Source organism: Odocoileus virginianus, chromosome 13 (assembly GCF_023699985.2).
Source record: "Odocoileus virginianus isolate 20LAN1187 ecotype Illinois chromosome 13, Ovbor_1.2, whole genome shotgun sequence".
NCBI classification, from domain to species: Eukaryota; Metazoa; Chordata; class Mammalia; order Artiodactyla; family Cervidae; genus Odocoileus; species Odocoileus virginianus.
Window position 1 is genome coordinate 54,320,061 of NC_069686.1, and position 23,764 is coordinate 54,343,824.

The 23,764-nt window shown below is 40.6% G+C and overlaps 1 protein-coding gene across 10 annotated transcripts in view; it reads left to right on the forward strand.

The window, feature by feature from the left end:
* Positions 1–23,764, forward strand: part of NCKAP5 (NCK associated protein 5) — a 1,117,154-nt gene that overhangs the window by 787,981 nt on the left and 305,409 nt on the right. For all 10 annotated transcript variants that reach the window (XR_011491008.1, XM_070476293.1, XM_070476296.1 and 7 more), the window contains one exon: positions 9,105–9,254. Coding sequence is in view for 9 of the 10 variants with exons in the window: in XM_070476293.1 (XP_070332394.1) it covers positions 9,105–9,254 (150 nt within the window). In the remaining variant the exon portion in view is untranslated. The remainder of the gene's footprint in view (positions 1–9,104; positions 9,255–23,764) is intronic.

The window sequence follows — 23,764 nt, forward strand, 5'->3', positions numbered from 1 at the left end:
CCAAGTCTCTTCCTTAAGTGATCAGTCTTAAATTATATATTTTTATATTTTTACTATGAATTAGTAGGCAGATATTTAACACATGGCTGGATATGCAAAATGAAAAACATGTTCCAACTTCCTTGACTGACTATCTTTCCAGAGTTAGATAGTTGTCTCTTCATATCCCAATGGTTTCGTTTTGCCATCTTCAGGTTAGAAAACTGCGTGTACTTGAGGTGAGTCTCCTCCCTTCCTTCCTCTTCCTCTCTTCCCTTTCGCCCTCCCTTCTTCCTTCCTTCCTTTTCATGGTAAGAGCTAAGGACAATCTCCTTTAGAAAAATAATGAATGATCTGGAATACAGTATAACTATTATTACCATATATGCAGAGTTTCTGTATATTGGCATTGTGTTGGCCATCAGAATTAAAAATAATTAAAATAGAGAAATGGGTGATTTAAAAAAGAAAATACTTGCAACCAAAAGATACTTGAAATTATTCCTCCTCTAAGCAAAGGCTCTTTTCACATACAGGACTCATATTCGGCATGATTTCCTGTGAGTGTTACAAGTATGTTTCACTAAATTCTTCCTTAATATTGCTTATCAGGTCTTTCCTTTCTTACAGACAGACAATGAAACATGCTAAATGCAAAAGAAAGAAAAAAGCAAAGATTAGATTAGGTGATGTCTATCCTAGGGCCCAAGAGAAGTACACAGCAAAAAAAAAAAAGTTGGGGGGAGGTTTTTCCCCAAGGAAGACAGACAGACAGACACTCTTGAAAGAAGCAAACAGATTTTATTACCCAAGGTATCTTCTAGGCAGATCTAACCTTAATGGCATTCTGTATTAACATTCCTGAACTTCAGTAGTATTTGCATACTTATTCTTCTAAATTGAATTTTTACAGATGATCAAAATTGTAGACATTTAAAGCTAGGAGGGACCTTTGTGATAGTCTATTTCTGTACATTGTATTCACAGATGAGGAAATTAAGGGACAGAGAAGTTATGTGACTTGACTAAAATCACACAGCTGGTTAGTGGCAGAGTTAGGACTGGAATGTAGATTTTTTATTTCTACTTGTTCTAAAACTAAAATGGGTCTCTTCCCACTCTGAATGAGAATAGATCACAGTGAGATGGAATTTGATGGACCTCAAAAAACAGATGAGGCTGACTCTCCCTTTATCCTATCAGATGAAATTCCAAGTTATGTCCACATATGGCATTCACTGCCTTTCCCCTTTGCCCAAATTTGTGTTCTTTAATGATCCTCGCAGTCTTGGGCTCAGACCTAATGTTGCTCCCCCAGTTAATGGGCTGGAAGACAGCAGTGCCACCATGTTAAGGCCAAGCTTGTATACCAGGCAATTCTGCAACATTCTTATAATTACTCTGTTTATTCTGCAGAATAATTATAATAAGTAAATCAAATGGATGACCTCAAAAGCTTATCTAAAGTAAAAATGATTTGTCTTATATATTGAAGCGTTGTTGTCCAGAGGTTCTTTAAATTTTGGCATAGATTAGGGCTTCCCTGGTGGTTCAGATGGTAAAGTGTCTGCCTGCAGTGTGGGAGACCTGGGTTCAATCCCCAGGTTGGGAATATCCCCTGTAGAAGGAAATGGCAACCCACTCCGGTACTCTTGCCTGGAAAATCCCATGGACTGAGGAGCCTGGTAGGCTACAGTCCACGGGGTCGCAAAGAGTCAGACATGACTGAGCGACTTCACTTCACTTCAGTATTACCTGAGGTGTTTTCTAAAATTACAGATCCCTGGCCTCACTCCTAGATATTGTGATTTATGGGGCCCAAGTTGGCCAAGATATCTGCATTTTAAAGAAGCAACACTTTGCTCCCCACACCCATTGACCAATGAGTGACTGATGCCGGCAGCTGTCAGCCCACTCTGAGCAACAGTGACCTGAGGAAATTTTAGTATTTGTCATTCTTGGATTAACTGCATATTAAAGAATCAAAATCACAAGATAATTACAGACTATGAGGTCTCATTTTATGAAATTGTCACTTGAATCATGAGTCAGTCAACTCCTGTTTAGACTATTGCAGTAGCTCTTATCTTTCCCACATCTGTGTTTACCTCACTCCAATCCATCCTCCACACTTTACCAGGGATCTGTTTTAGAGTACAGGATCCTACCTTATCACCTGCCTCCCCTACCCCCGTATCGTGTGTGCGTGTGTACATACACACACACGCGTGCGTGAGAACAGTCCGTGGCTTCTTCCTGCCCTTAGAGTAAAGGCAACGTTCCTTGACCTGTGTCATGGTCTCTTTAGTCCACCCACCTTCACTTTCCCCCCCAGCTACACATGCCTCCTTTCAGACTTTTTAAAAATTGCTCTCTCCCTCCCCAACCTCATGGGCATTTCCTGGTTAACTGCCACGGTGGTAAACATGAGCATTGACTTTCCTGACCTCTCTTGCATCCCTCTAGTAAAGATTTTTCAGAGCCCCTGGAATCTCTTCTTCCCAGCACATATCACAGTGTTATTTTATATTTGCTGGTGACATTTTGATTACTGTCTCCTTCCACAAGACTCTAAGCTTCATGACAATAGGCTCCACATGTGTTTTTATTCACCTGTCTACCTCTGGCATCTTCCACAGTGCCTGGCATACAAAAGCTACTCAGTACATATGTATTGGATGGATGGATGGATTAATTAGTTGTAAAGTAAGATGACCTCATGAAACCTTGCCTGAATCCCATTGTGCTGGGTTAGGGGAAGCTGGTGACCAAAATATGAATAGGACATAATTTGGGAGCAGGGTCTTATGATCACTTTCCTCAGTGATGTTTTTGAATAGTAGCTGGCCGTCAGTGAGGAGCTGTCCTGCCTGCTCTTTGGGCTAACTGAGCCCCCTGGACTGTCATCTATCCGAGCTGAGCTGACGCACCTGCGAGCTTTGTATTGCTCGATATTATTTTACATAGGTCTGATGGTGCTGATTACATGAGAACAAAAGATAGGGCTCCCCTAGAGGTGAATCATTGCCCTGGTAACCGCTTAAAGAAACTTATAGCTCCAAGGATTGCTTTATGTACCTTCAAGGCAGAGTTTGATTTAAACCCTTGGATACTAACTGAGCTTCTAAATCTTTAACTTCCTGTGTACCCACTGGTATTTGTTGAGAGCAACAAGCTTATGGTCTCAACCATATGTGAAATATGTGGGGAGTGAAAGTTTTCTGTGGTGGCCTCACTTTTACAGAATTCACTGCTGATTAAAGTCCATAAAGGACTGAAACATGAAAACAGGTCACTTCTGGAATCAACTTACTCTCTTCACAGTTTGCCATTCTCAGGAGTGGACTTGGCTCATTTGTCTTGTTTCCCTCTTAGAGGTTTATATGAAGAATGCATTTTATTTAAAATATGTTTCTGACCTCTGTCCTGCTCTCTTTTTACCAGGTAAATCACAGGAGATTAATTATTAATAGCAAAGGGGCTAGTTGAAATGGGTTATTTATGTGTGTATAGAATTTGTACACTTAAGTTTTAAAAATATGGTCATGCTTTTTAATCATAATATAAATCCAACAGCTTTCTTGTCTGAAATCGACAGTAGTCATCTGTCATGGGGTTTAGCCATCCAGCTCTCCCAGAACTCTCCCTTTTCCTTGTTTCTCTCCACCTATTTTCCTCTTTTGCTCGTCTGTTTACTTAATATGTCCTTTCCATTTGTCTTCCTCCTCAATATTACATTACACTCCAACACTCTCATTGGTACATGCTTAAAGAAACAAGAGTAAAGAAAAGGATAGGATGGATGACTCTACCGCGCTTACTGGATTTGTCGTAGGGCATTTTCTTAGTAGAATTGAAGCACAATAAAATGTGCTTTTAAGCCTGAGAAGTGTACAGATGTGGCTTTCTTTCCTGGTGGGGTCATATAAAGCAGTCACAAAGCTCCTCTCCACTTGTAGAGCACATTGACGATGCTCTGCCCATACCCCAAAGTCATCCAGAGTGCTCCCAGCATCTCTAGCTATCAGTGTCTGTGTTTTTATGTGAGCGCTTTTATGTGAGAAGTATTTTTAAAAACCTTACTGCCTGTGGCAGCCTGGAGACTGACACCCCAGGAGCCGCCCCCAATTACTGATTCTTTGGAGGTTGGTGTATGAATGTCCCAACTCCCTTGCAGTTGGTAAAGAGTCTGCCCATAATGCAGGAGACCTGGGTTTGATTCCTAGGTTGGGAAGATCCCCTGGAGAAGGAAATGGCAACCCACTCCAGTATTATTGCCTGGAGAATCCCATGGACAAAGGAGCCTGGCAGGTGACTGTCTCTGGGGTCACAAGAGTCGGACATGACTGAGCGCACACACACACACACGCACACACACCCTTGGCCCTCGGGTGGGATGATCCTGAGCTCTGGGCTTTGTTGCGTTTCCCTGAGTTTCTCATGGGTTTAGCTTCAGCTGGTTAGTCATATGCCCTCCAGTGGCTCGGACATGACTGAGCACACACACACACACACACACACACACACACACACACACACACACCCTTGGCCCTAGGGTGGGATGATCCTGAGCTCTGGGCTTTGTTGCGTTTCCCTGAGTTTCCCATGGATTTAGCTTCAGCTGGTTAGTCATATGCCCTCCTCCCTTGCTTGAGTCCCTTCCCAGCTGATGGTTTTGCATGTATCGAATGGACTACGTGCACTTAGATCCTTGTTCTTTAGGAACCCAGGCTAGACACTCACTAAGGACTTGCAGTAGTAACTGGGAAATTATGCTGTGATATGATATTCTTCAGGGAACCGCGTTTAAAAAAAGACAAAAAACAAAACAAGACATTGACTTTTCCTTCAAAGCCCTTCATGCCCTGCCTTCTCTGCTTGGGAGATCTCTTTCTACTTTCATACCACCTTTTGCTAGCATCTCTTTAGTTCCATCTGTTCTCTTTATTTCTTCAAATAACTCAATTTTCTGCATCTTGAAATCAAGGTTTCCACTTGTCTCTTCAATGCTCTTTGGCTGTAGTTCTTTATATTTCCTTTCCTTCCCTGCCACTCTTTCAAATAAGCATCTGAGAAAATTGCTGCTATTTTCTCTTTTCACTTTTTGCATAACCACTGACAATTTGGTTACCATCATCACACTTGAGTCAAATAGCTCTCAAGTTCCCACTAACAACCTTCTTATTACAAAATGTAGAGGTCCTTTTTGTGTCCTCTTGTCATTCTTGTCATTTCTGTTACCATTGACCATATTAATAACTTTTCTCCCTGAAAACTGTGTCTTGAATAATTGAATTCTTAGAACCTTATATCACAAGGGACATTTAGTCCATCCATTTCACTTTACATCTGGGGGAAACTGAGGGACTGAAAAGATTGAATGTTTTGCCCAGCAAGGAGCACAATTGTAAAACCAGGATTTTAAATCCAGGGCGTCTGGCCTACCATCCAGTATGAGAACTGGTTTTGGTAAGTTCTCGTCCAATACCTTCAGAGCATTCCTAATTTTTATTCCTTCTTGTAGAAAACCCTCCCAGCTGGTCTCCTGGCTCCATCCTTCCACCGCCCATTCTCCACTGTAGGCGTTGTAGGCATCCTAACCAGGATGCCATTTCTAAAATGTAAACCGGAACTTATCACTCCCCCACTTAGCCTCCAGTTCCTCTTTACTGCACTTAAAATAGAGCCTAACCCCCTTTCCATGCCTTGAAAGACTGCCACGGTCCAATTCTCTAATCTCATTCCCTGCAACCTTTACTCTTAGGGGTCCCCGTGCTCCATCACACAGACTCTCCCTCAACAGGTCAGCAAGACGAGCTTAGCCCTGCCCCTGGGTGCTTGCTTTGCTCTTTCTTCTACGTGAAATGTTTTTCTCCCAGACCACTGTCCACCTGCTTCCTTCCCGTAATTTGGTCTCAGCTTAAATGACCACCTCCTCAGACATACCTTATGCTGATGACACCGTATCTCATATTGTACCTAAACAGACCACTGGCTACAGTTACAGAACTTACTGACTTGACTTGGAGTTTATTGTGTTTCCCACACTTAGGATACAAATTCATAGAGTATAGAATGTCTTGTTTGCCATATCTCTAGTACTAGACTATCAAATGGCCAATACTTTGTGTTTAAGAAACATTTATAGGATAAATAAATGAATTAATGAATGATGTCTGAATTTTTCTTTCTCATTTCCAATAACCCTTTCTTTTACTCTCCAGTTCTATTACCTGCCTCTCAGTTTTTCTTGCAATATAATCAAACCGGCTTCCTCATGAACCAATAAGGACAAAATACATTCCTGACTGGGGGCCTTTGTTCCAATTTTCTCTTTAACCAGAAATCCCATCTTATGCCTCTCTACCTATTAAAGTGGTATCACTCCACCAAAGCATAAGTCATTTCTATTTCTACAAAATCACTCCTCCAAGTCATCATTGATCACCCTTTCTTCAATTATGTAAAGTGACCCTTGAATTTTATGTAACCTAAATACTCATATATAATCTATACTATCCTGAATTGTGTCCAGTTCGTTCATATAATAATATTTAGGCACTGTGCCTAGACACTTGAAAGTGCGTGTATGCATATATATAGCCAGTCCTCATTATTTTTGGACTTTCTGAATTCACTTACTACCGAAAATTTATTTGCAACCCCAGAATGAAAGCCTGCAGTGCTTTCATGGTTATTCATGGACATTTGCAGAGGGGTGAAGACTTTAAGTCATCCAACACCTGTATTATGCCGGCTTAGGTCAACCAAAGCAACGTCCTGCTTTCTTTTTTCAGCTCTCCCACTGGAAATGTGTGCTTTCACACTCGGTTTAGTGCCACTTTTTTATATTTTTTGTGAGTGGTCTCACTGTTGAAAATGGTCCCCAAGCATGGTGTGAACTGCTGTCTAATTTTCCTAAGTGCACGAAGGCTGTGATGTGCCTCATGGAGAAAATGGGTATTAGATAAGCTTTGTTCAAGCATGAGTTATAGTGCCTTTTGTGGTTAGTTCAGTGCTAATTAATCAACAATATATATTAAACAAGATGTCTTTAAATAGAAACACTCATAAAACAAGATTACGTATTGATTAGTGATGAAACTGTTAACAACCAAAGGCCTCCAGAAACCTAACCCTATATCTCCCCTAGGAGCAATGATTCAGTATTTGTTAATTCAGTGAACACAACTATCATGAATAATGAGAATTGACTATAGATGTGTGCATGTTATGTGTGAAGCTGTTAACCTCATTTAAGCATTTAGGAGACAAAGACACCAAGAGTTATTGAAATTAAGTAGTTTGCCCAACATTATTTGCAAAGCTGATAAATGGTAGATGTGGAATCTGGCTGCCATATCCCAAAGTCTTTTGGTTTTCAGTTTATATCAGTGACTTTTCTTTGTTTGTTTTAATTAGATGGAATAATTCTATATAATAATTCTATCTAAAAATTATTTCTGTGTGTATACACACATACAGAAATAGTGGTAGATGATATATATTTTTTAAAGCTTGCTTTGTAATCCCAATTTAGTGTTTAAGTACAGTGCTCTCGAATCTTAAAAGAGAAATAGAAGGACCTCTTTATTTCTAAATTGAGTTGTAACTGCAGATTTCAAGTCCTTATCATGGAAATGAAGGTCTGATGAGTGAACGAACCTTAAAAATCAAAGCTATAAAAATACAGTCCTGGATGTTTGTCTTGGCTTGGGGATCTGCACTTTAAACTTGCTGATCATGTATCTGAACTGAACTAGCTCCAGCTACAGAAGTGGACACACCTGTACATTGCATGTGGACACACCCAGGCCTGATTTTATAAAGAGCTATCACCTGCTTAGTCAATTGCACATTTATATAGAGAAATGGAAATTATATCTTGAAATCTGTTAGGAAACAGATTAACAGGGGCTAAGTTTCTGTATAGTCTCCAATGTTTTGTGTATTTATACATGCATGTATACTTATACATGTGTGCATATACATTGAATTTTTTCCTTCATATTTTATTTTCAAAAAAGAAGTTAAATAATTTCAGAACATGCAAAACACTTTTATGAACACAGTTAAAAGCCTGTTTGTTTGTTTTCTTTCCCTGCTTATGCTGTTATTTTCCCAGTGGGTTTTTTAAGAATCCTATCTCTTAATACTTTTATATTTGCAAATGATCTCAGTCTAGTGCTGAATATAAAGAAACCTCTCACCACTGAAATCCAGTTTAGCCCACATGGTTGGCAACAAGCTGTAACAATAACAAAGATTTCTACAGCATTCTGGTTAGAGTTAAAAAGTGTGATGGAATGATGACACCTGATTCTGTAGCACAGTGTCTTGATGTATGTATAAAAGTGGATATCATATTTCTCATATGATATGCTCTTGACATTTCTTTTTACCTTGAAAGCAAGAGTCATGAGGCTCAAATTCAAACTTCCCAACTTCCAAAAAGCTGCAAGTGACAGGGTTGAGTAAGGAGCCACAAGCAAACAGGGAGGCCAGGCCAGATGACATTTTATGTCTGCCTCAAGGCTCTGCTACAGATCCCGGAGTATTTTCTAGGAAGGGGGCTATAGGGTCCTTAAGAGCCGTGTCATTATTGTGCTGAAGGAACTAAGTAGTTTCAGCATAGAATTCTGAGATCTTTACCATTTAAATATTTTGTAGTATTTTCTTTTACCTTATACTGGTTGCACGTCCAGTGACTTTGATGATCTTATTTTGAGGAACTAAGCTATTCACAAGTCAAGGTATCAAGATTGACTTACTTTCCTGCAGTGTAGAGCAGAGCTGAATTTCATGGTGCAGATCAAAGTGAATTAACCAAATGAATTCACCTACAACTTTTTGGGCTCAGTCACTTCTCAAACAGGGCAGAGGACATGTGCATTCACTGGTGGTAACCCTGTGACTTGACCTGCCAAAATTCATTAAAGTTATCTCTTGTGTTTATAGTATTGAGCACCACTAATACAAGCACCACTCAGAATGTGTTTGGCAAACTTTTCTCTACCTCAGCCCTGGAAAGAAAGCAAAAAGGAGGGTTCCAGACTCTTCAGCCTTAAACTCTTTCTTATTTTTCAGTGAAGATGACTAAAAACAACAATTCTTTCTTGCTTCAGGAAAAACTGTCAGAAGGAGAGCGAAAGCACAAGACAGCTTTGGAAGGCCGTCAGCTGGTGCTGGATGAGGACGCGAGGAGTGAAGGCAGCAGTGCGGACGAGGGGCAGGAAAAGACCAAATGGCTGCTAGAAAGGTTGAAAGCTCTAGAGGTAAGAAATGGAACCGTTTTTTACACGTTTAAAGAGAAACAACCGTGTTCTACTTCTTTTACTGGCACTGCTTTTGAGAAAGGCTAAATCTCCCTTTCTTAGTTCTCCCAGACTAATAGGACCTAGTAGCTGCCATTGAGATGCCTTTGTCAATGATGAGTTTAGTGTTAAAATTTGTTTCACTGAATGAGTCTTAACCTGGTAACTATGAATGTGTTGCCTTGAAAAGAGTACATAAGACAATAATTCATCTTAAATTCAGTTTGGCCCTCAAACTAGATCAGTGTCCCTAAAATTGCAAGTTCTTTGAAGGAAGGGTTGAGTGATATTCTTGCTTTATTTTCCCAATACCTAATGATTGAATAAATGAATGAATAAACAAACTATTGAATACTGTGCAAGGACAATTATAAGAAAAATAATGTTAAGCAGTAGAGCTATTTCTTCAAAAAACAGAAAAAGCTTATGCTGAAGTTCAACATATAAAACATATATAAATAGAGGTGAAGTTGCACTAAGGGTGCTTTAAGGAGGATTTTTGACCACTGTAGTCCTCCAAAACAGTTCAAAACTTCTGGTCTGTTACTTAGTGGCATTTGACATCATTTCAACTATTAATTCCCAAATGTTTATAGCAGCCCTCAAAGAGCGTTTTAGTTATTAGTTCACATGCTGAAAGATCCAGCAAAGATGTCTTTTTCTGTGAGTTAGCTTACCTCCTTTCAATAAATGTTTTGTTTGCATATAATACTGGAATGTAATTATTTTTAAGCAAGGATTATGGTAAGGCCACCTCTTCTTAAACTAGGCACAATGGGCCCTCAGCCAATGTCTAAAGATGTGCTCCAGTGTTCTTGCCTGGAGAACTCTCTGGACAGAGAAGCCTGGTGGGTTACAGTCCACAGGGTTGCAAAGAGTTGGACATGGCTGAGCAGCTTTCACTTTCACCACAGGTTCTACAGAATCCTGAAACTTCCTGTGGTAATGTGAAGAAACATGACCTTGACAGATCTTCTTTTCTTTTACTGACTTCTGCAGTTCTGTCCCTAATCCTAACTACCATGTTGTCTCTAGACGCATGCCATTTTTACTTTAATTTCCTCAATAATAGTAAAGCAAAAGGAATAAGATTATGGACTTTGGAGACAGATTCCCACAGATTGGTTTGAATCTCAGTTTTATTATTTTCTAGTTTTGAATCCTCGGGCAAATCAATTAGACTCTATGCCTCTGTTGCCTCAACTGCAAAACTGGGTCTAATAGTAACTTACCTTACAGGGAAGTAATGGGGCTGAGTGAGCTAATATTTGTACAACAGTGCCTGGCCTATGGCCTTTTCTGTCCTCTATTCCAAGGCTCCTGCCTTTCCTTACATGGTTTTCCCCCTATTTATCTGAGTACTATCATTAATACAAGAACTATGAATGAAAAATGTCAGCTGTTCCACACCAGAGTGACTGAAGGTTTAGTCTGTGATGTCACATATGGGGCAGAAGAGAGGTCAACTTAGGTACCCTCTGGCAGTTCCTTTTGAGCAAAAGGCCAATACTCACCTGTTTCCCCAAAGGTTCTCATTTGTCATTTTCAAGATAATCGCTGTGAAAGGTAGAAAGGCCTTCTCAAGGGAAACTGAGGCTGTTATCTGAGAGTTTTGAGAACTTAGATTTGTCTTGAGGTTGAATTAACTGGATTTAATTGTAGGAATGAATTAATATTACAATTTATTTACCTATAACCACATACTTAATTGTTAGTCTTATTGATGATCACAGTGAAAATTGCTTTTAGTTCATTTAATTGTCACTGAGGCAACTTTTGAAGGACGTTTTATTTAATCAAGCTAAGAGGTTTCTAAAAAGTGTCTTTGGCAGTGAATGTTTTTTAAACCCTCACTGAGTAAGAAAGAACAGTATTTTTTTTTCTTTCACAGAGATCTTTACACTTCAGGCAACAACTCTTGCCTCCAGGATCAGTTGGATACAATAAATGATATCTCTAAGTGCCATTAAGCCCCGCAATTTTAATTAAAAAAAATATTTTATTTCCTAAATTAATGTTCTCTAGTCACAATGTCGTGACTTCTTTCCTAAAATTCTTTACTGAATAGTAAATGAACTCTCTCCTTGCTCCTAATAGTAGTCACTATTGTCTACCTAAACTTCCGTGGTGGCTCAGATGGTAGAGCGTCTGCCTACAATACGGGAGACCTGGGTTCGATCCCTGGGTTGGGAAGATCCCCTGGAGAAGGAAATGGCAACCCACTCCAGTATTCTTGCTGGAGAGTCCCATGGACAGAGGAGCCTGGTGGTCTACAGTCCATCAGGTTGCAAAGACTACCTAAACAGATAATAAGAAGAAATCATATCACATACACAAACACACACACAGTTATACATCCTCTGGTTGTTACAAGAATTTTGTGTTACTTTATTGTCAAAAATTTAACATTTGTGTTCTCTATATAGAATCCTTTGCATAAGTTAACAGTTACTGTGAGAAGATAAAAGACTGATTTTGATAGACTGTAGTCAGAGCTGGTCACAGACCCCCACATAGATTTCTACACTTTAACAAAATGCTCTTTTGGGAGATTGCTAGTGAATTAACCATAATGCTTCAAAATTACTTTGGTGAATTTTGATGTCATGAGGCAAGATTTTAGAAAGACAAAAATATTTTCTTTTCCATCAGTGTATTTTTGAAACAATCATATTTTTGTACCTTAATCTCTTGGCCCCTGGTGTGGTAGGAAGCAGAGAGTTATGATTGTCAGAGTGATGGAAAGCCGATTTCATTCATTCCTGCTCCACAAACAGGTGCAGAAAAGAAGAGACACAAACTTGACATTTAATATTATGTTCTTGATGAATATCACAATATTATTCAAAGCCAGCCTGAACTGATTCAGGGATAGACTGAGAGTTTGGAAATAGCAGATACAAACTTTTATATATAGAATGGGATAAACAACAAGGTCCAACTGTATAGCACAGAGAACTATATTCAGTTCCCTGTGACAGACCCTAGTGGAAAAGAATATGAAAAAGAATGCATATATATTTATAACTGAATCACTTTGCTGTATCAAAATTAACACAACATTGTAAATCAACTGTACTTGAATAAAATGAATTTTTAAAAAAACAACCTAGATTATAGCCAAGCCGTCCCTGACTTTGAGAATTAAGTATACGTTGTCCAAGCACCAGATCCCCCTGAAGAAAGTCTAGTGCTCCCACGCCTACCTCAGAGCCATTCTCTCTTGTGGCCATTCCAGAGGCTACGTTTCTGTACCATTCAACTGTCCATCCCTCTTTCTTCTTTCAGAATCAATCTCAGGTGGGACAGAATCCACTTTACTCACTTTTCCCAAAATCCAGTCCCACGAGGAATATGTGGTCGTGCACACTGTCCCCACGGCTAAGGGCTTTGCACTTACCCTGTAGAGAGCCCTTCCTCCAAGTCCCTCAGCTGCTGGGCATTCCTCACTGGTCACTTCTCCTCAATTCCTAGCCTCCTGGCATAGACCAGCTTTTTCTCATTTTCACATTTCTCACATTTTCTCTCCCTCAGCTGCTGGGCATTCCTCACTGGTCACTTCTCCTCAATTCCTAGCCTCCTGGCGTAGACCAGCTTTTTCTCATTTTCTCATTTCTCACATTTTCTCTCTCATAGCCACACTCCCCATCATGTTATTACATAGAGCTCTGTTGGTCTCTGCACCTCATTCATGGTCTCATTCCACACTGTTCCCTGGCTCATCAAGGTATTTTGCTAAATAAGGCATTTATTAACCTTCCAAAAAGAACTCCTTGGCCAGCAGTCAAAATAATAATTTCATATACACATGCATCTCACACTTTTTTTTTTTCTTAGCAGTTGTTTTCTCCACTCAGTGCCTTGGTTTTGGTGTTTGTCAAGTGTTGATGCAGAAGAGCAGGACACTTAACATCACCACCCAGCAACTGCTTCCCCTTGGTCTAAATGATAATTTTCATTTAGGGTCCCAATGTCTGCTGGAGAAACCATTTGATATATTTTATGTCTATGCCACAAGGACCATATAGGCAATCTGGATGCTGCTTAGACATTTTCTCTAACTCATAAGTGCTAACTATGGTATTTTCTGTTTTTAAGAAAAGTTTAGATTTCCATGGCTGCTATCAGAGACTGCTTTCTCAAAATAGAGCTCACCATTTTCATTGGCACGGCACCACCATGTCACAGGCCCCTTCCATTCCTTTCTCCTACCCCATCCCAGACCATGGATCTAAAGATTCTTCCCAGACTTGACCTTCACAGTCCATTGATTTGACCTTGTATCTTCCTTATTCTCTACTCCTGGGCTTTGGCCTCAGGCCCCAGGTTTGTTCTTGGCATGTTCCTTGAAATGCACAATTCCTTGTCTCCAAACCCTCTCCCTATGGGCCAAACAGCCCTTTCTCCCCATGCATTAACCAACTTCGTACTTGACCAGAAATCAACCTGGACATCCCTATATCACTTTAAACTCCCATCACATCTCTTATTCTCAGACTCTAGCCAGAAGGAGGACTGGCCTGAAACCATCTGGGAGTTTTGAGTCTCCAGGTTCTTGCAGAAGCCTTAGCTACAGCCTGAAGTCAGAAGAACTTAGCTTCTTATAGGAAAGATTTACTCTGTGCAGAAAAAATATGGCAATTAAATGTGTTAAAGTGAATAGCTTTCTTGTACAGTTAAACTTTCCTTGAAAGTAGGACAGTTAAAGTGCTAAGCTTAAGCATTCTTGTTAATCAGTAACTCCTATTTAAAATGAGGTAGTCTAGAATAGCAATTCTCAAATCTGGCCACACATCACAAGTATATGTTGATATTTAAGTCAATAGATATTAACTGAATGCCTTCTATGGGTGAAACACTATTCTAGACCCTGGGATTTGATCAATTTTCATGGTCCTCAACCCCAGTCAACCCCAGGCAATGCAGACAAAATGTACAAACTTAAATAAAATAATAAATAAGCAAACAAGGAATATATAAATAAGACACTCTGAATAAGAAAAAATGAGGTGACACAGTAGTAGAGACTCTGGGGATGGAAATGGGAGAGGTATTTATCTCCAGTGGCTTCTCATATTGGGTCATGTGGAGGTAATATCAATTAAAAAAAGGAGATGGCTGTGTAAGTGTCTGGAAGACAAACAAGAGGAAATTTTAAGTGTGAAAGTCCAGAGGTGGTAGAAAACTTGGCAATTTAGAGAAACAGAAGTAAGAACTTTGTCCTAGGGAAATAAGGTATAAAATTTGAAAACTGGAACAAAATTGAGTTCAGTGAAGTAGACAAAGGCTATACCCTTTAAAGCCTTCTAGGTCAGTAAAGACTTTTAACATAATGATACATGGGAAGGGAAGCCAGTAGAGATTTTTAACTAGGGAAGTAGCATGATCTGATGTGTGCTTTAGAAAGACAATTCTTGCTGATTTGTGGACTGATAGAAGGACACAGTTTTCTTGCCTGGAGAATCCCATGAACAGAGGAGACCGGCAGGCTACAGTCAAGAGGGTCACAGAGTCAGACATGACTAAAGTCAGACTTAGCAGCAGCAGCAGGACAGAGATAGAGAAGATCAGGTAGGAGGTTGTTTCAGACTCCAAACAAAACATATTATTAGACTGGTCTAGTTGGGCAACTTAAGACTAACAGGGAATAAAAACAATAAAACTATACAGTAATATCAGTGGGCTAGTGGGGAATCGTAATGATTTTCACACACGTACACATGTACACATATATACTATTGTAATCTTCATAGCAACCCTGTGGAGTGAGATGTATATATAATTATAATCCCCATTTTACAGATAATGAAACTGAGTTCCACGCAAGCTAGGTCACTTACCCAAGGTCAGGTTAAGTGTGAGAATTTGATTTCCAGTTGTGTAGTTTCTCTATGCTATGCTGGCAAGAAATAGTCAAGCAAAAAAATATTTTAAAAGTAAAGCCTACTGGAATTACTGAAGTATTGGATGTGGAATAGAGAGAAAATGAGATATAAGGATTACCTTTAGGCTTTTGACCTTAGTAACTGAACGCGAGATGTTCCAGATTTCTGAGAGAGGCAAGGCTTGGAAAAGAGGTGACTTGGGGAAAGAAATGTACCTTCATCAGTTTGCTATGTCTGTGTTGAATTGAGATGCCTATTAAACTTTCAAGTGATGATGTTCGATAGGCAATTGGCTATCCAAGGCCAAGGTCAGGGCTGGATATATAGTGTCATCAGAATATAAATGACTTTCTACGCTGCAGAAATTAATAAGGCCATGAAGCTGGGCCTTAAGGATGTAGAGGACAGGGCCCTGGGGCACCTCGGTATTGGCGGTCCAGCAGAGGAAGAAGAGCCGGCAGATGAGACCAGGAAACAGTAGCTAGTGAGCTGGGAGGAAAATCAGAACGATGAGGTGCCCTAGATGCCTGAGGAATAGCATGTTTCAAGGACAACCTTGTCGAATGCTGGGTGGAGAATAAGAGAGAAGAAACACAGAAATCCTCATTGGCTCTGGCAAGGGATGGGCTAGCTAAAAGCCTGGTAACAACAGTTTCTGATTGAGTCGGTAGGCAGGTAAAGACATGGAGACAGCATGGAGATAGATAGCTCTTCTAAGGTTTCTGGTGAAGTCAAGCCAAGATGGGCAAGAATCATAGCTGGAGAGAGACATTGTACAAGAGGAACTCTTTTAAAAACAGGGGACGTTAGGGCATGCTGATGCGCCATTGGGAACCATCTAGTAGAAAGGGCAGAATCCATGAGTTAGGAGTGAGAGATATAACTCACTCCTATATAAATGTAGCAATGACATCTGCAAGCATAAGAGGGATGAAATGCGTGCAGGAATGGAGCTTCTGAACAACCAGACGCCTATGAGACAACCCAGGAAATTCCAAGTCTTTAAGTCTAAGATGGAGGCTAAATATCTGGGTTTTTATAAAACCCTGAGAGTGTTTCAGATGCACAACCAGAATTGAGAATCACCAGTACAGCTTTTAGAATAATACTGAAAGCTCTTGAAACACCGTAGGTCCAGTTCAGTACCAAACTCATTGGTTTCAACCACTTTTCAGTCTAACCCTTCCTTGCCCCCAGTCTTGAGTAGGACGTTCCCTGAATCTTCAGACTCAAGTGCAGAAGCTCTTCCCACGTGTGCCCGTTGCCAGAGGGCTTCTGAACCTGAGGAAAGTTTATAATCGAGGTGCTCCCATGTGGCCTTTGCTGGCTCCCCTGCCGTGGCTGCGGGTTTGAAACGCCTAGGTCCGACTTTGGCTCTTTGCTGATGAGAGAAACAGTCTGCTGCATGGCATTCCTGATCGACTTCGAGTTCTTACCTCTTTATTCCTCTCGTTTTTGTCCCCTCCTTCATGCATGCTAAGTCACTTCAGACGTGTCCAACTCTTTGTGCCCCGATGGACTGTAGCCCCCCAGGTTCCTCCATCCACGGGATTCTCTAGGCAAGAATACTGGAGTGGGTTGCCATTTCCTTCTCCAGGGGATCTTCCTGACCCAGGGATCAGACCTGCATCTCTTATGTCTCCTGAATGGGCAGGCAGGTTCTTTACCACCAGCGCCACCTGAGAAGTCCATCTTCTCTTATCCTAAGACACTATAAAAAGAAAATTTAAAAGTTATAAAACAACATACTGGTGGTTGTCTAAGTAGAAATTCTTAGCTGTTTCCTTTTAATCTTTAGTTTCTACGATAGCCTGGTGACAGGTAGCTCCAGACATACCTGTCTTAAGTTACATGGTGTATATCTTTCTCCTGATTAATTCCTATACAACTGTTGGTCATTTAGCAACAATCAGTGAACTAGGATTAGAGACAAAAACTCCTCTTTGGTAAAGGGACTTGAAGGTTAAAAAAAATATTCCTTCCTATGTCAGTATGTAACTTTGTACTAACAGATTTTTGATTATAAAAATAATCAATAGTCAATAAAAATAGTCAATAGTCAATATAAAAATTTCCTAATTTTCACATTATAGAAAATTTGGAAAATATAAGGCAATAGTGAAAAGTGAAAGTGTTAGTCGCTTCTGTTGTGTCTGACTCTTTGAGACCACGTGGTGGACTGTAGCCCCTCCAGGCTCTTCTGTCCATAGATTTCTCCAGGCAAGAATACTGGAGTGGGTCACTATTCCCTTCTCCAGGGAATCTTCCAGACCCAGGGATTGAACCCAGGTCCCCCACATTGCAGGCAGATTCTTTACCATCCAAGTCACCGTGATAAGAAAATAGGTAACCCATCAGAAATATATGCTGTTGACATTTTGGCATGTATATTTTCAGTCATTTTTTTTCCTCTGTTGTACCTAATCAAGTTGTTCACTCACTCAGTCGTGTCCGACTCTTTGTGAATCCATGGACTGCAGCATGCCAGACTTCCCTGTCCTTCACTATCTTCCAGAGTTTGCTCAAATTCATGTCCATTGAGTCAATGATGCCAATCAAGTTTAAAAATCATAAGTGTCACTTTATACAGATAGTAGCTTGCTCTTTCTATAATATATCAAAAATATCCCCCATGTGATCCAACGCTCCTTAAAATATGTCTTGATGGCTAGCAGAAATTTATGGAATGGATGCTGAGTACCATTTATTTAGTCACTTTCATTGGCTGCTTAGGTTGTGGATACTTTTTCCTTATTATAATGAGATGATGGGTGTCCTGGTGCAACAAACCTTTATACACACATATTTTAGTAGAATGCTTACCTCATGACCATTCTTTTCAAAAGGTTACACAACTAGATTTCTTCATATCTGTTTAAATGAAGCAGTGGCTCCCCAAAGTTAAGAACCCCAGAAATGGCTGTGATGAGGCAGCAGTTAGGGAGAAGCACCCAACCCACGCTCTAGGAGCTACTGTGTTGCTCAGCATTGGATACAGTGACACGGCTGAGCCGGTTTCAGAGATCTAAATCCTCGGGAAGGCTACAATGCAGGCAGTCCTGCTGTTCTTTCAGGGCTCTCTGTGATTACTCTTACAGTCATAGGTCACAGTGGCCCTGCTCAAACGGACTTCACAGAGAGACTATGACTAGAAACTGAGGTGTAGCAGTGGATGAAGGCATGGATTAGTGCAGGGGTTCAGACCATGTCAGGGAGCTTTTTCCATCTCTCAGCCCCACTCTCCTATGAATTGGTTTCATTCTTAGGCAGGCTGTCTCCATTCACTGGCAAAGAGGGCAGATGGAAGCTTCCAGTCTTGTCTCTCACTGCATCAGCAAACTGCTGAAAGGTTGTTTCTCTTTCCTGGTACTTCCATCCAAGCTCTCAGACTCCAGGAGAGGATGTCATTGACATATGCTCACATACTGAAAATTGGAGGGGGCACATCACAACTGACAGTCCCATTATTTCTAAGATTTGGGAAAGTTCTTGGGGTTTAGTTATTTAAATGTCACAATTGCTTGAATGCCACTGAGAAAGGTAGGTTCCTACTTGGGTATTGTCTTTTCTTTGTCTTCTGTGGTGTCTTCTTTCTTTTTCTCTTATCTCTCTCCCCCTCTCTATCTCTGTCCGTTTCACTCCCTGTCTTCTCTACTGCTCCTTCTTGTCCTTCTTTGACATCTCTAGGCCTGGACTGTTACTTGCTGCTGGAGTTACAAAGATCCATGCAGCATTTTCTCTGCCCTGGAGACACATTGTTGGAAGGAAGACACAAATATGCTAATTTAAATAACAAAAAAAATAAACACTAACATTTATAAAAAAATTTTTTTAAGTATGTCCAAGGATCAATAGAACACCAAAATAGAAGGGTGTAATTAGATTCTTTTGCAAGAAGACCAGCAGATAAGAAAGTGCCATTTGAACTGAATCTTTGAGGCGTTGTATACATTTTCTAGGCAAACAGTTCAAGGAAAGGCAGAGGTGATCTGGGCAATTCACCAGTGAGCAGTGGTGTGAAGGGAGATCTTAATTCCCTGCCCAGGAATTGAACCTGGGTAGCCAGTACTCTTGCCTGGAAAATCCCATGGATGGAGGAGCCCGGTAGGCTGCAGCCCATGGGGTCACTAAGAGTCGGACACGACTGAGCGACTTCACTTTCACTTTCCTGCATTGGAGAAGGAAATGGCAACCCACCCCAGTGTTCTTGCCTGGAGAATCCCAGGGACGGGGGAGCCTGGTGGGCTGCCGTCTATGGGGTCGCACAGAGTCAGACACGACTGAAGCGATTTAGCAGCAGCAGCAGCAGCAGCAGCCTGCATGAGAACCAGGAATCCTAGCCACCAGACCAGCAAGAGCTAGAGGCTAGAAGCTATTTCCCTGGATCTTTGCCCCCAGTGAAAAATGTGTTTATCACAGAAGAAGAAACTATAAAATACAGGTACAAAGTTCATTATTAGAGACATAGCAGAACAACAAGTGAAATGGTTTGTTAAGACACAAGCAAGGCAGAAAAGCACGCCTCGAGAGGAAGGGGGTGGGCATCCCACCTAGTGAGGAGGAGCGCAGTAGAGAGGTGGTTAGTTCATTCATATAGGTCAGTTCTTCCAGGTCTTTTGTCTTCTTTCAGGCCAATCATCTGGTTTCTTTTTCCATGCCTGACCTACCCTGGAACCCTCCCCTGGAGTGTGCACGCACCCCTCAGCCAAAAGGGATCTCTAAGTGAAGGCTTCTGGGAGGAACAAGATTCAGTATGGTCTGGTGTTATCCCCTGACTTTTGACCCACAAGGAGCCTTTCTGTCTGGTGTAATGTCTCCCTTGTCCCAAAAGAGGGGAGTGGGAGACCCCTTAATCCTTTACTCAACAGGATTTTGCTCTTTGTCCTCACCTTGACTAATTGCCTAGACTATTCCCATGACTCTTAACCTTGAGGTGTTGACAAGAGACAAACACTGGGTATTTACCCTGTTTCTGTTGTTACTTCCGTCTTGGGTGGCAAATAGGAAGCTGATTGTAAATGCCTTAACTGGAGCCCACCTATCTCCTGTCCCAGAAAATGCTTATAGTTCTAAGTATCCGGTCTGAAGCCCACTTCTTTGTGCCGCATGACATATAAACAGGAGGCCAGTTGTAAATGTCTAACCTGGAGCCCATCTATCTCCTACATCAGAGGGAGGTGACTGGACAAAAGCAGAAAAGTCTGACACAGCATCAAGCAGCCATCAGGATGCGGGCCTGCCTAGAGCCTGGGTACATTCTTCCAGAAATTAAACTGGAAGGCTGGGCCTGTCCTGGCATTGCCAGTGCATGGAGCCACTCATCTATTCCACACATGTGGATTAAAAGCTAACAGTGTTTATTTAGAAAATTCATGGAGCGTCTAATCAAACCTCTAATCTGTTTAGAGATAAACAGCCCTTTGAATTTCCCCAGTGTCCTGGAGCTAAGCTCCTCGTGTGGCTCAGCCCATCTTTAGAGCATAAAATAAAACAGCCAAAGAAACACAGCAAGTGAGGGTGTGAAGCAGACCTGGGTCACGGAGAGAATGTTTATGACCTTAAAGTTTACGTCCCCACCGACTCCTTTGGAGTGTAGAAAAGAGATGTGCCTTCCATAAATTAAAGTGGTACCAATCACCAAACCTTTGATCTGTGTGCGTTGTCTTTCTGCTGTCTCTTCACTATAGATGTGGAGGAAATGAACTTGTCTGCAATTTAAGTTTCCTGATAATAGGCAGTGAGGCTGTCCTCTTACTTTGGGTTCGGTTAGCATCCACTTCGCTGTTTTACAGCAGCCCTTTTGGCCTTCCAACTCCTGGAAGCTTGTTCAATCAGGACATGACCTTTCATCAGTTATGACTAATTGCTGAGGGGAAAGGAAAAAAAAAATCCTCAGTGTGAGGTAGTAAGCTACAGTGTTAAGGGGACCTGTGACTGCATTGCCTGGCCAGGGCCTGATTTGAGTGGAAATGTGTTAGAAGCACCTCAGATGTTAGAAAAAGCCAATATGTCAGGAATTAATCTGCATAAATATGGTACTTTGCCCTGCTCAGATTTAGGATCTGGTAAGAAAACACCAAATCTTAGAGAAAGACAATGCATCAAAGCCTAATCTCCATAAATATTCTAACAGCTCTCAAAGAAGAAAAATGAACCATTGGGCGAACATTAATTGTGCCCAGAGGTAATTAGAACAAAGTGTTGTTAATTGTGTGTTGGTTTAATATTATGTAGCCGTGGCTTTGTTTTTTTTCATGAAGGGTATAAATTTTGATGTCAGAAACTGAAAGCTGGCTGGCTTGATTAATCAAAAGGCCTCAGTTTGCTTAGTCATAGCCAATTAGGCATTTTAATCCTATCTATGCAAATTATGATTAAGCCTGGTATGTCGCAAGTATAATTGGAAAACAAAACCCCAAATCTTGGTTCTTTTTTCATTGTGGGTTTCTGAGTTATTCTAAAAGCGATGTAGCACTTTTCAATAACTTACTTAAGTGTCATGAATAAAAATTACAGTCTGTGATTCAAAAAACTGTATGATTGATGAACAGAACCAGTTCCCAGTTACAGACTTACAGCATTCTATAAACTCTAATAGTTTGCCAGGAGAAAATGTTACACAGCCTTGGGGGAAAAGAAAAGTTGTGGTTCCAGAATGGAGTCCAGAAAAATGCCCTTGTTATATAGGTATTGCCTTTATGTGCTGAGTCAGTAATATGGTCACCCTAAATCTAAGAAGTGTTGTAAGAAATCCACTTACTCTGATTTCTGATGACAGTCTTTTGAGGGTTACCTAATTCATTAGCATTCAAATCAGCCCCAACCCTAGGGATTCTCTACTTTGAAAGTAGGAAATATACAATTTTAGTCTATAACCAAAGCATTGTGACCAAGTACTCTGTGAGCGGATCACGGAATTTAAAATTTGAACGTGGGAGGAGGGATTATAAATACAAACTGTCCTGGATTAAAAAAATCTCTCTACAGTATTGACTTGTGTGATTAGTCCTATTTCAGAACTATCCAAAAATATCTTTGTTGTTATTTGTGAATTTAACTTTCTAAATATAAGCGTCCTCAGCATGATGCTCAATTGCCTCCCTGGTTTTCTAATTGGAGCCCATTAGTTACAGTCACCCAGGGTAGGCTTGACCTCTTCAATGTTCAGTGTTGCCAAGTATTCAACTAATATAGGGGCATTGGGCTTTTCTAGAAAGTTAACTTTCTGATGTGCTCTTAAAGATACAGTTTGTAAAATGTGCCTATTGTTTTGGACAGACAATGTCTCAACATAGCAAAGAAAAAGGAAATGCTTTTAAAATTACACGAGGGTACCTGACCTGTTTGGAAATTTTGGATCTTTTTTTATCAAGGCAGAGTCTTTTCCTTTACTTGTGTCTCATTGGTAGTCATATCCATAGGGGCCTTTCTTAGAAACAGGAAAAGCATCTTTTCCTGTGACATCATTTTGTGTGTGTGTGTGTGTGTGTGTGTGTTTTACATGCCTAGAGCCAAAGTCAAATTGGCTTTGGTAATCTCATAAAACACCAAGATGATTGTGAATTCATTTAGAGGTGACTGCCTCCCTTATAGCATAGTAACTTGGAAGAAGGGACTCTAAGTAATTCCAGCTTAAAATGAGAAGCAACCACAGGCAAACCGTGCGACGTGCCGCTGTTTCCAAGTCCATATGATAAAATGCTTTCCTCAGAAATCCAGTAACCAGAAATCTCCCTGCAGTCTTGTTTTATGAGAGAGACAAATAAGCAAACAAACAGGTTTTTCTCCTCCCAGAGCAGTGTCTGCCTATTTCCTGAGATGAATGTAAATTCTTGAGTGCAGACCCCATTTATGGTCTTTCCCAGCTCTCACTGCCCAAAACCTGACCCCAAGGGTTTCATGGCAAGGGCATAAGCCCTTTATGGATCATCAAAAAAAATCTAAACCATGCTCATTATCAAGTAATTGTTATTGTAATAGATTATCACATTATTATCATAGATTTATTAAGTATTGGCTAAAATAGTGATATTATAATTATAAAAATGATATAATACTACAACCTCTGTTGCCAGCCAGATGTAAATTTGGTAAATTCACTGGCAATACATTTTGGGGGGAAAATATTAAAAGAGACATATCTGGTAATCTTATGTAGGATCTTCAGTTATTAATAGCTCAGCTTACAATTGTCAAAAAAAGAAATTTCCAGAAGTATTTTTAGTAAGGTGCACTCTAGGAGTATGTATTTAATGAACAGATTCAAGTTTGGTTTGTTAAAAAGTATGAATTCCTTTTACCTGTTATGACAGCTTTCAAAGAGCTGGAAAAGACTTCTTTGTTCTTCCTCCTCTGCCATCACCCTAGCACCCTTATATTCTTCATTGATTCGCAGACAAGTGGGTAGAGACACAGACGCATACATAGGTGGTCTGTTGTACATACCTGCCTCTCTCTACCCTAGGTTGCAGGGACATTTGAGAGTGGACACTGTTTTAGTGAGTCACACAGGTGACCTGAGGAGGATATTGTGCTTCCAGACTTCGGGGCTATTTCCTTTATCACTGATCCTCATATTTCACTTCC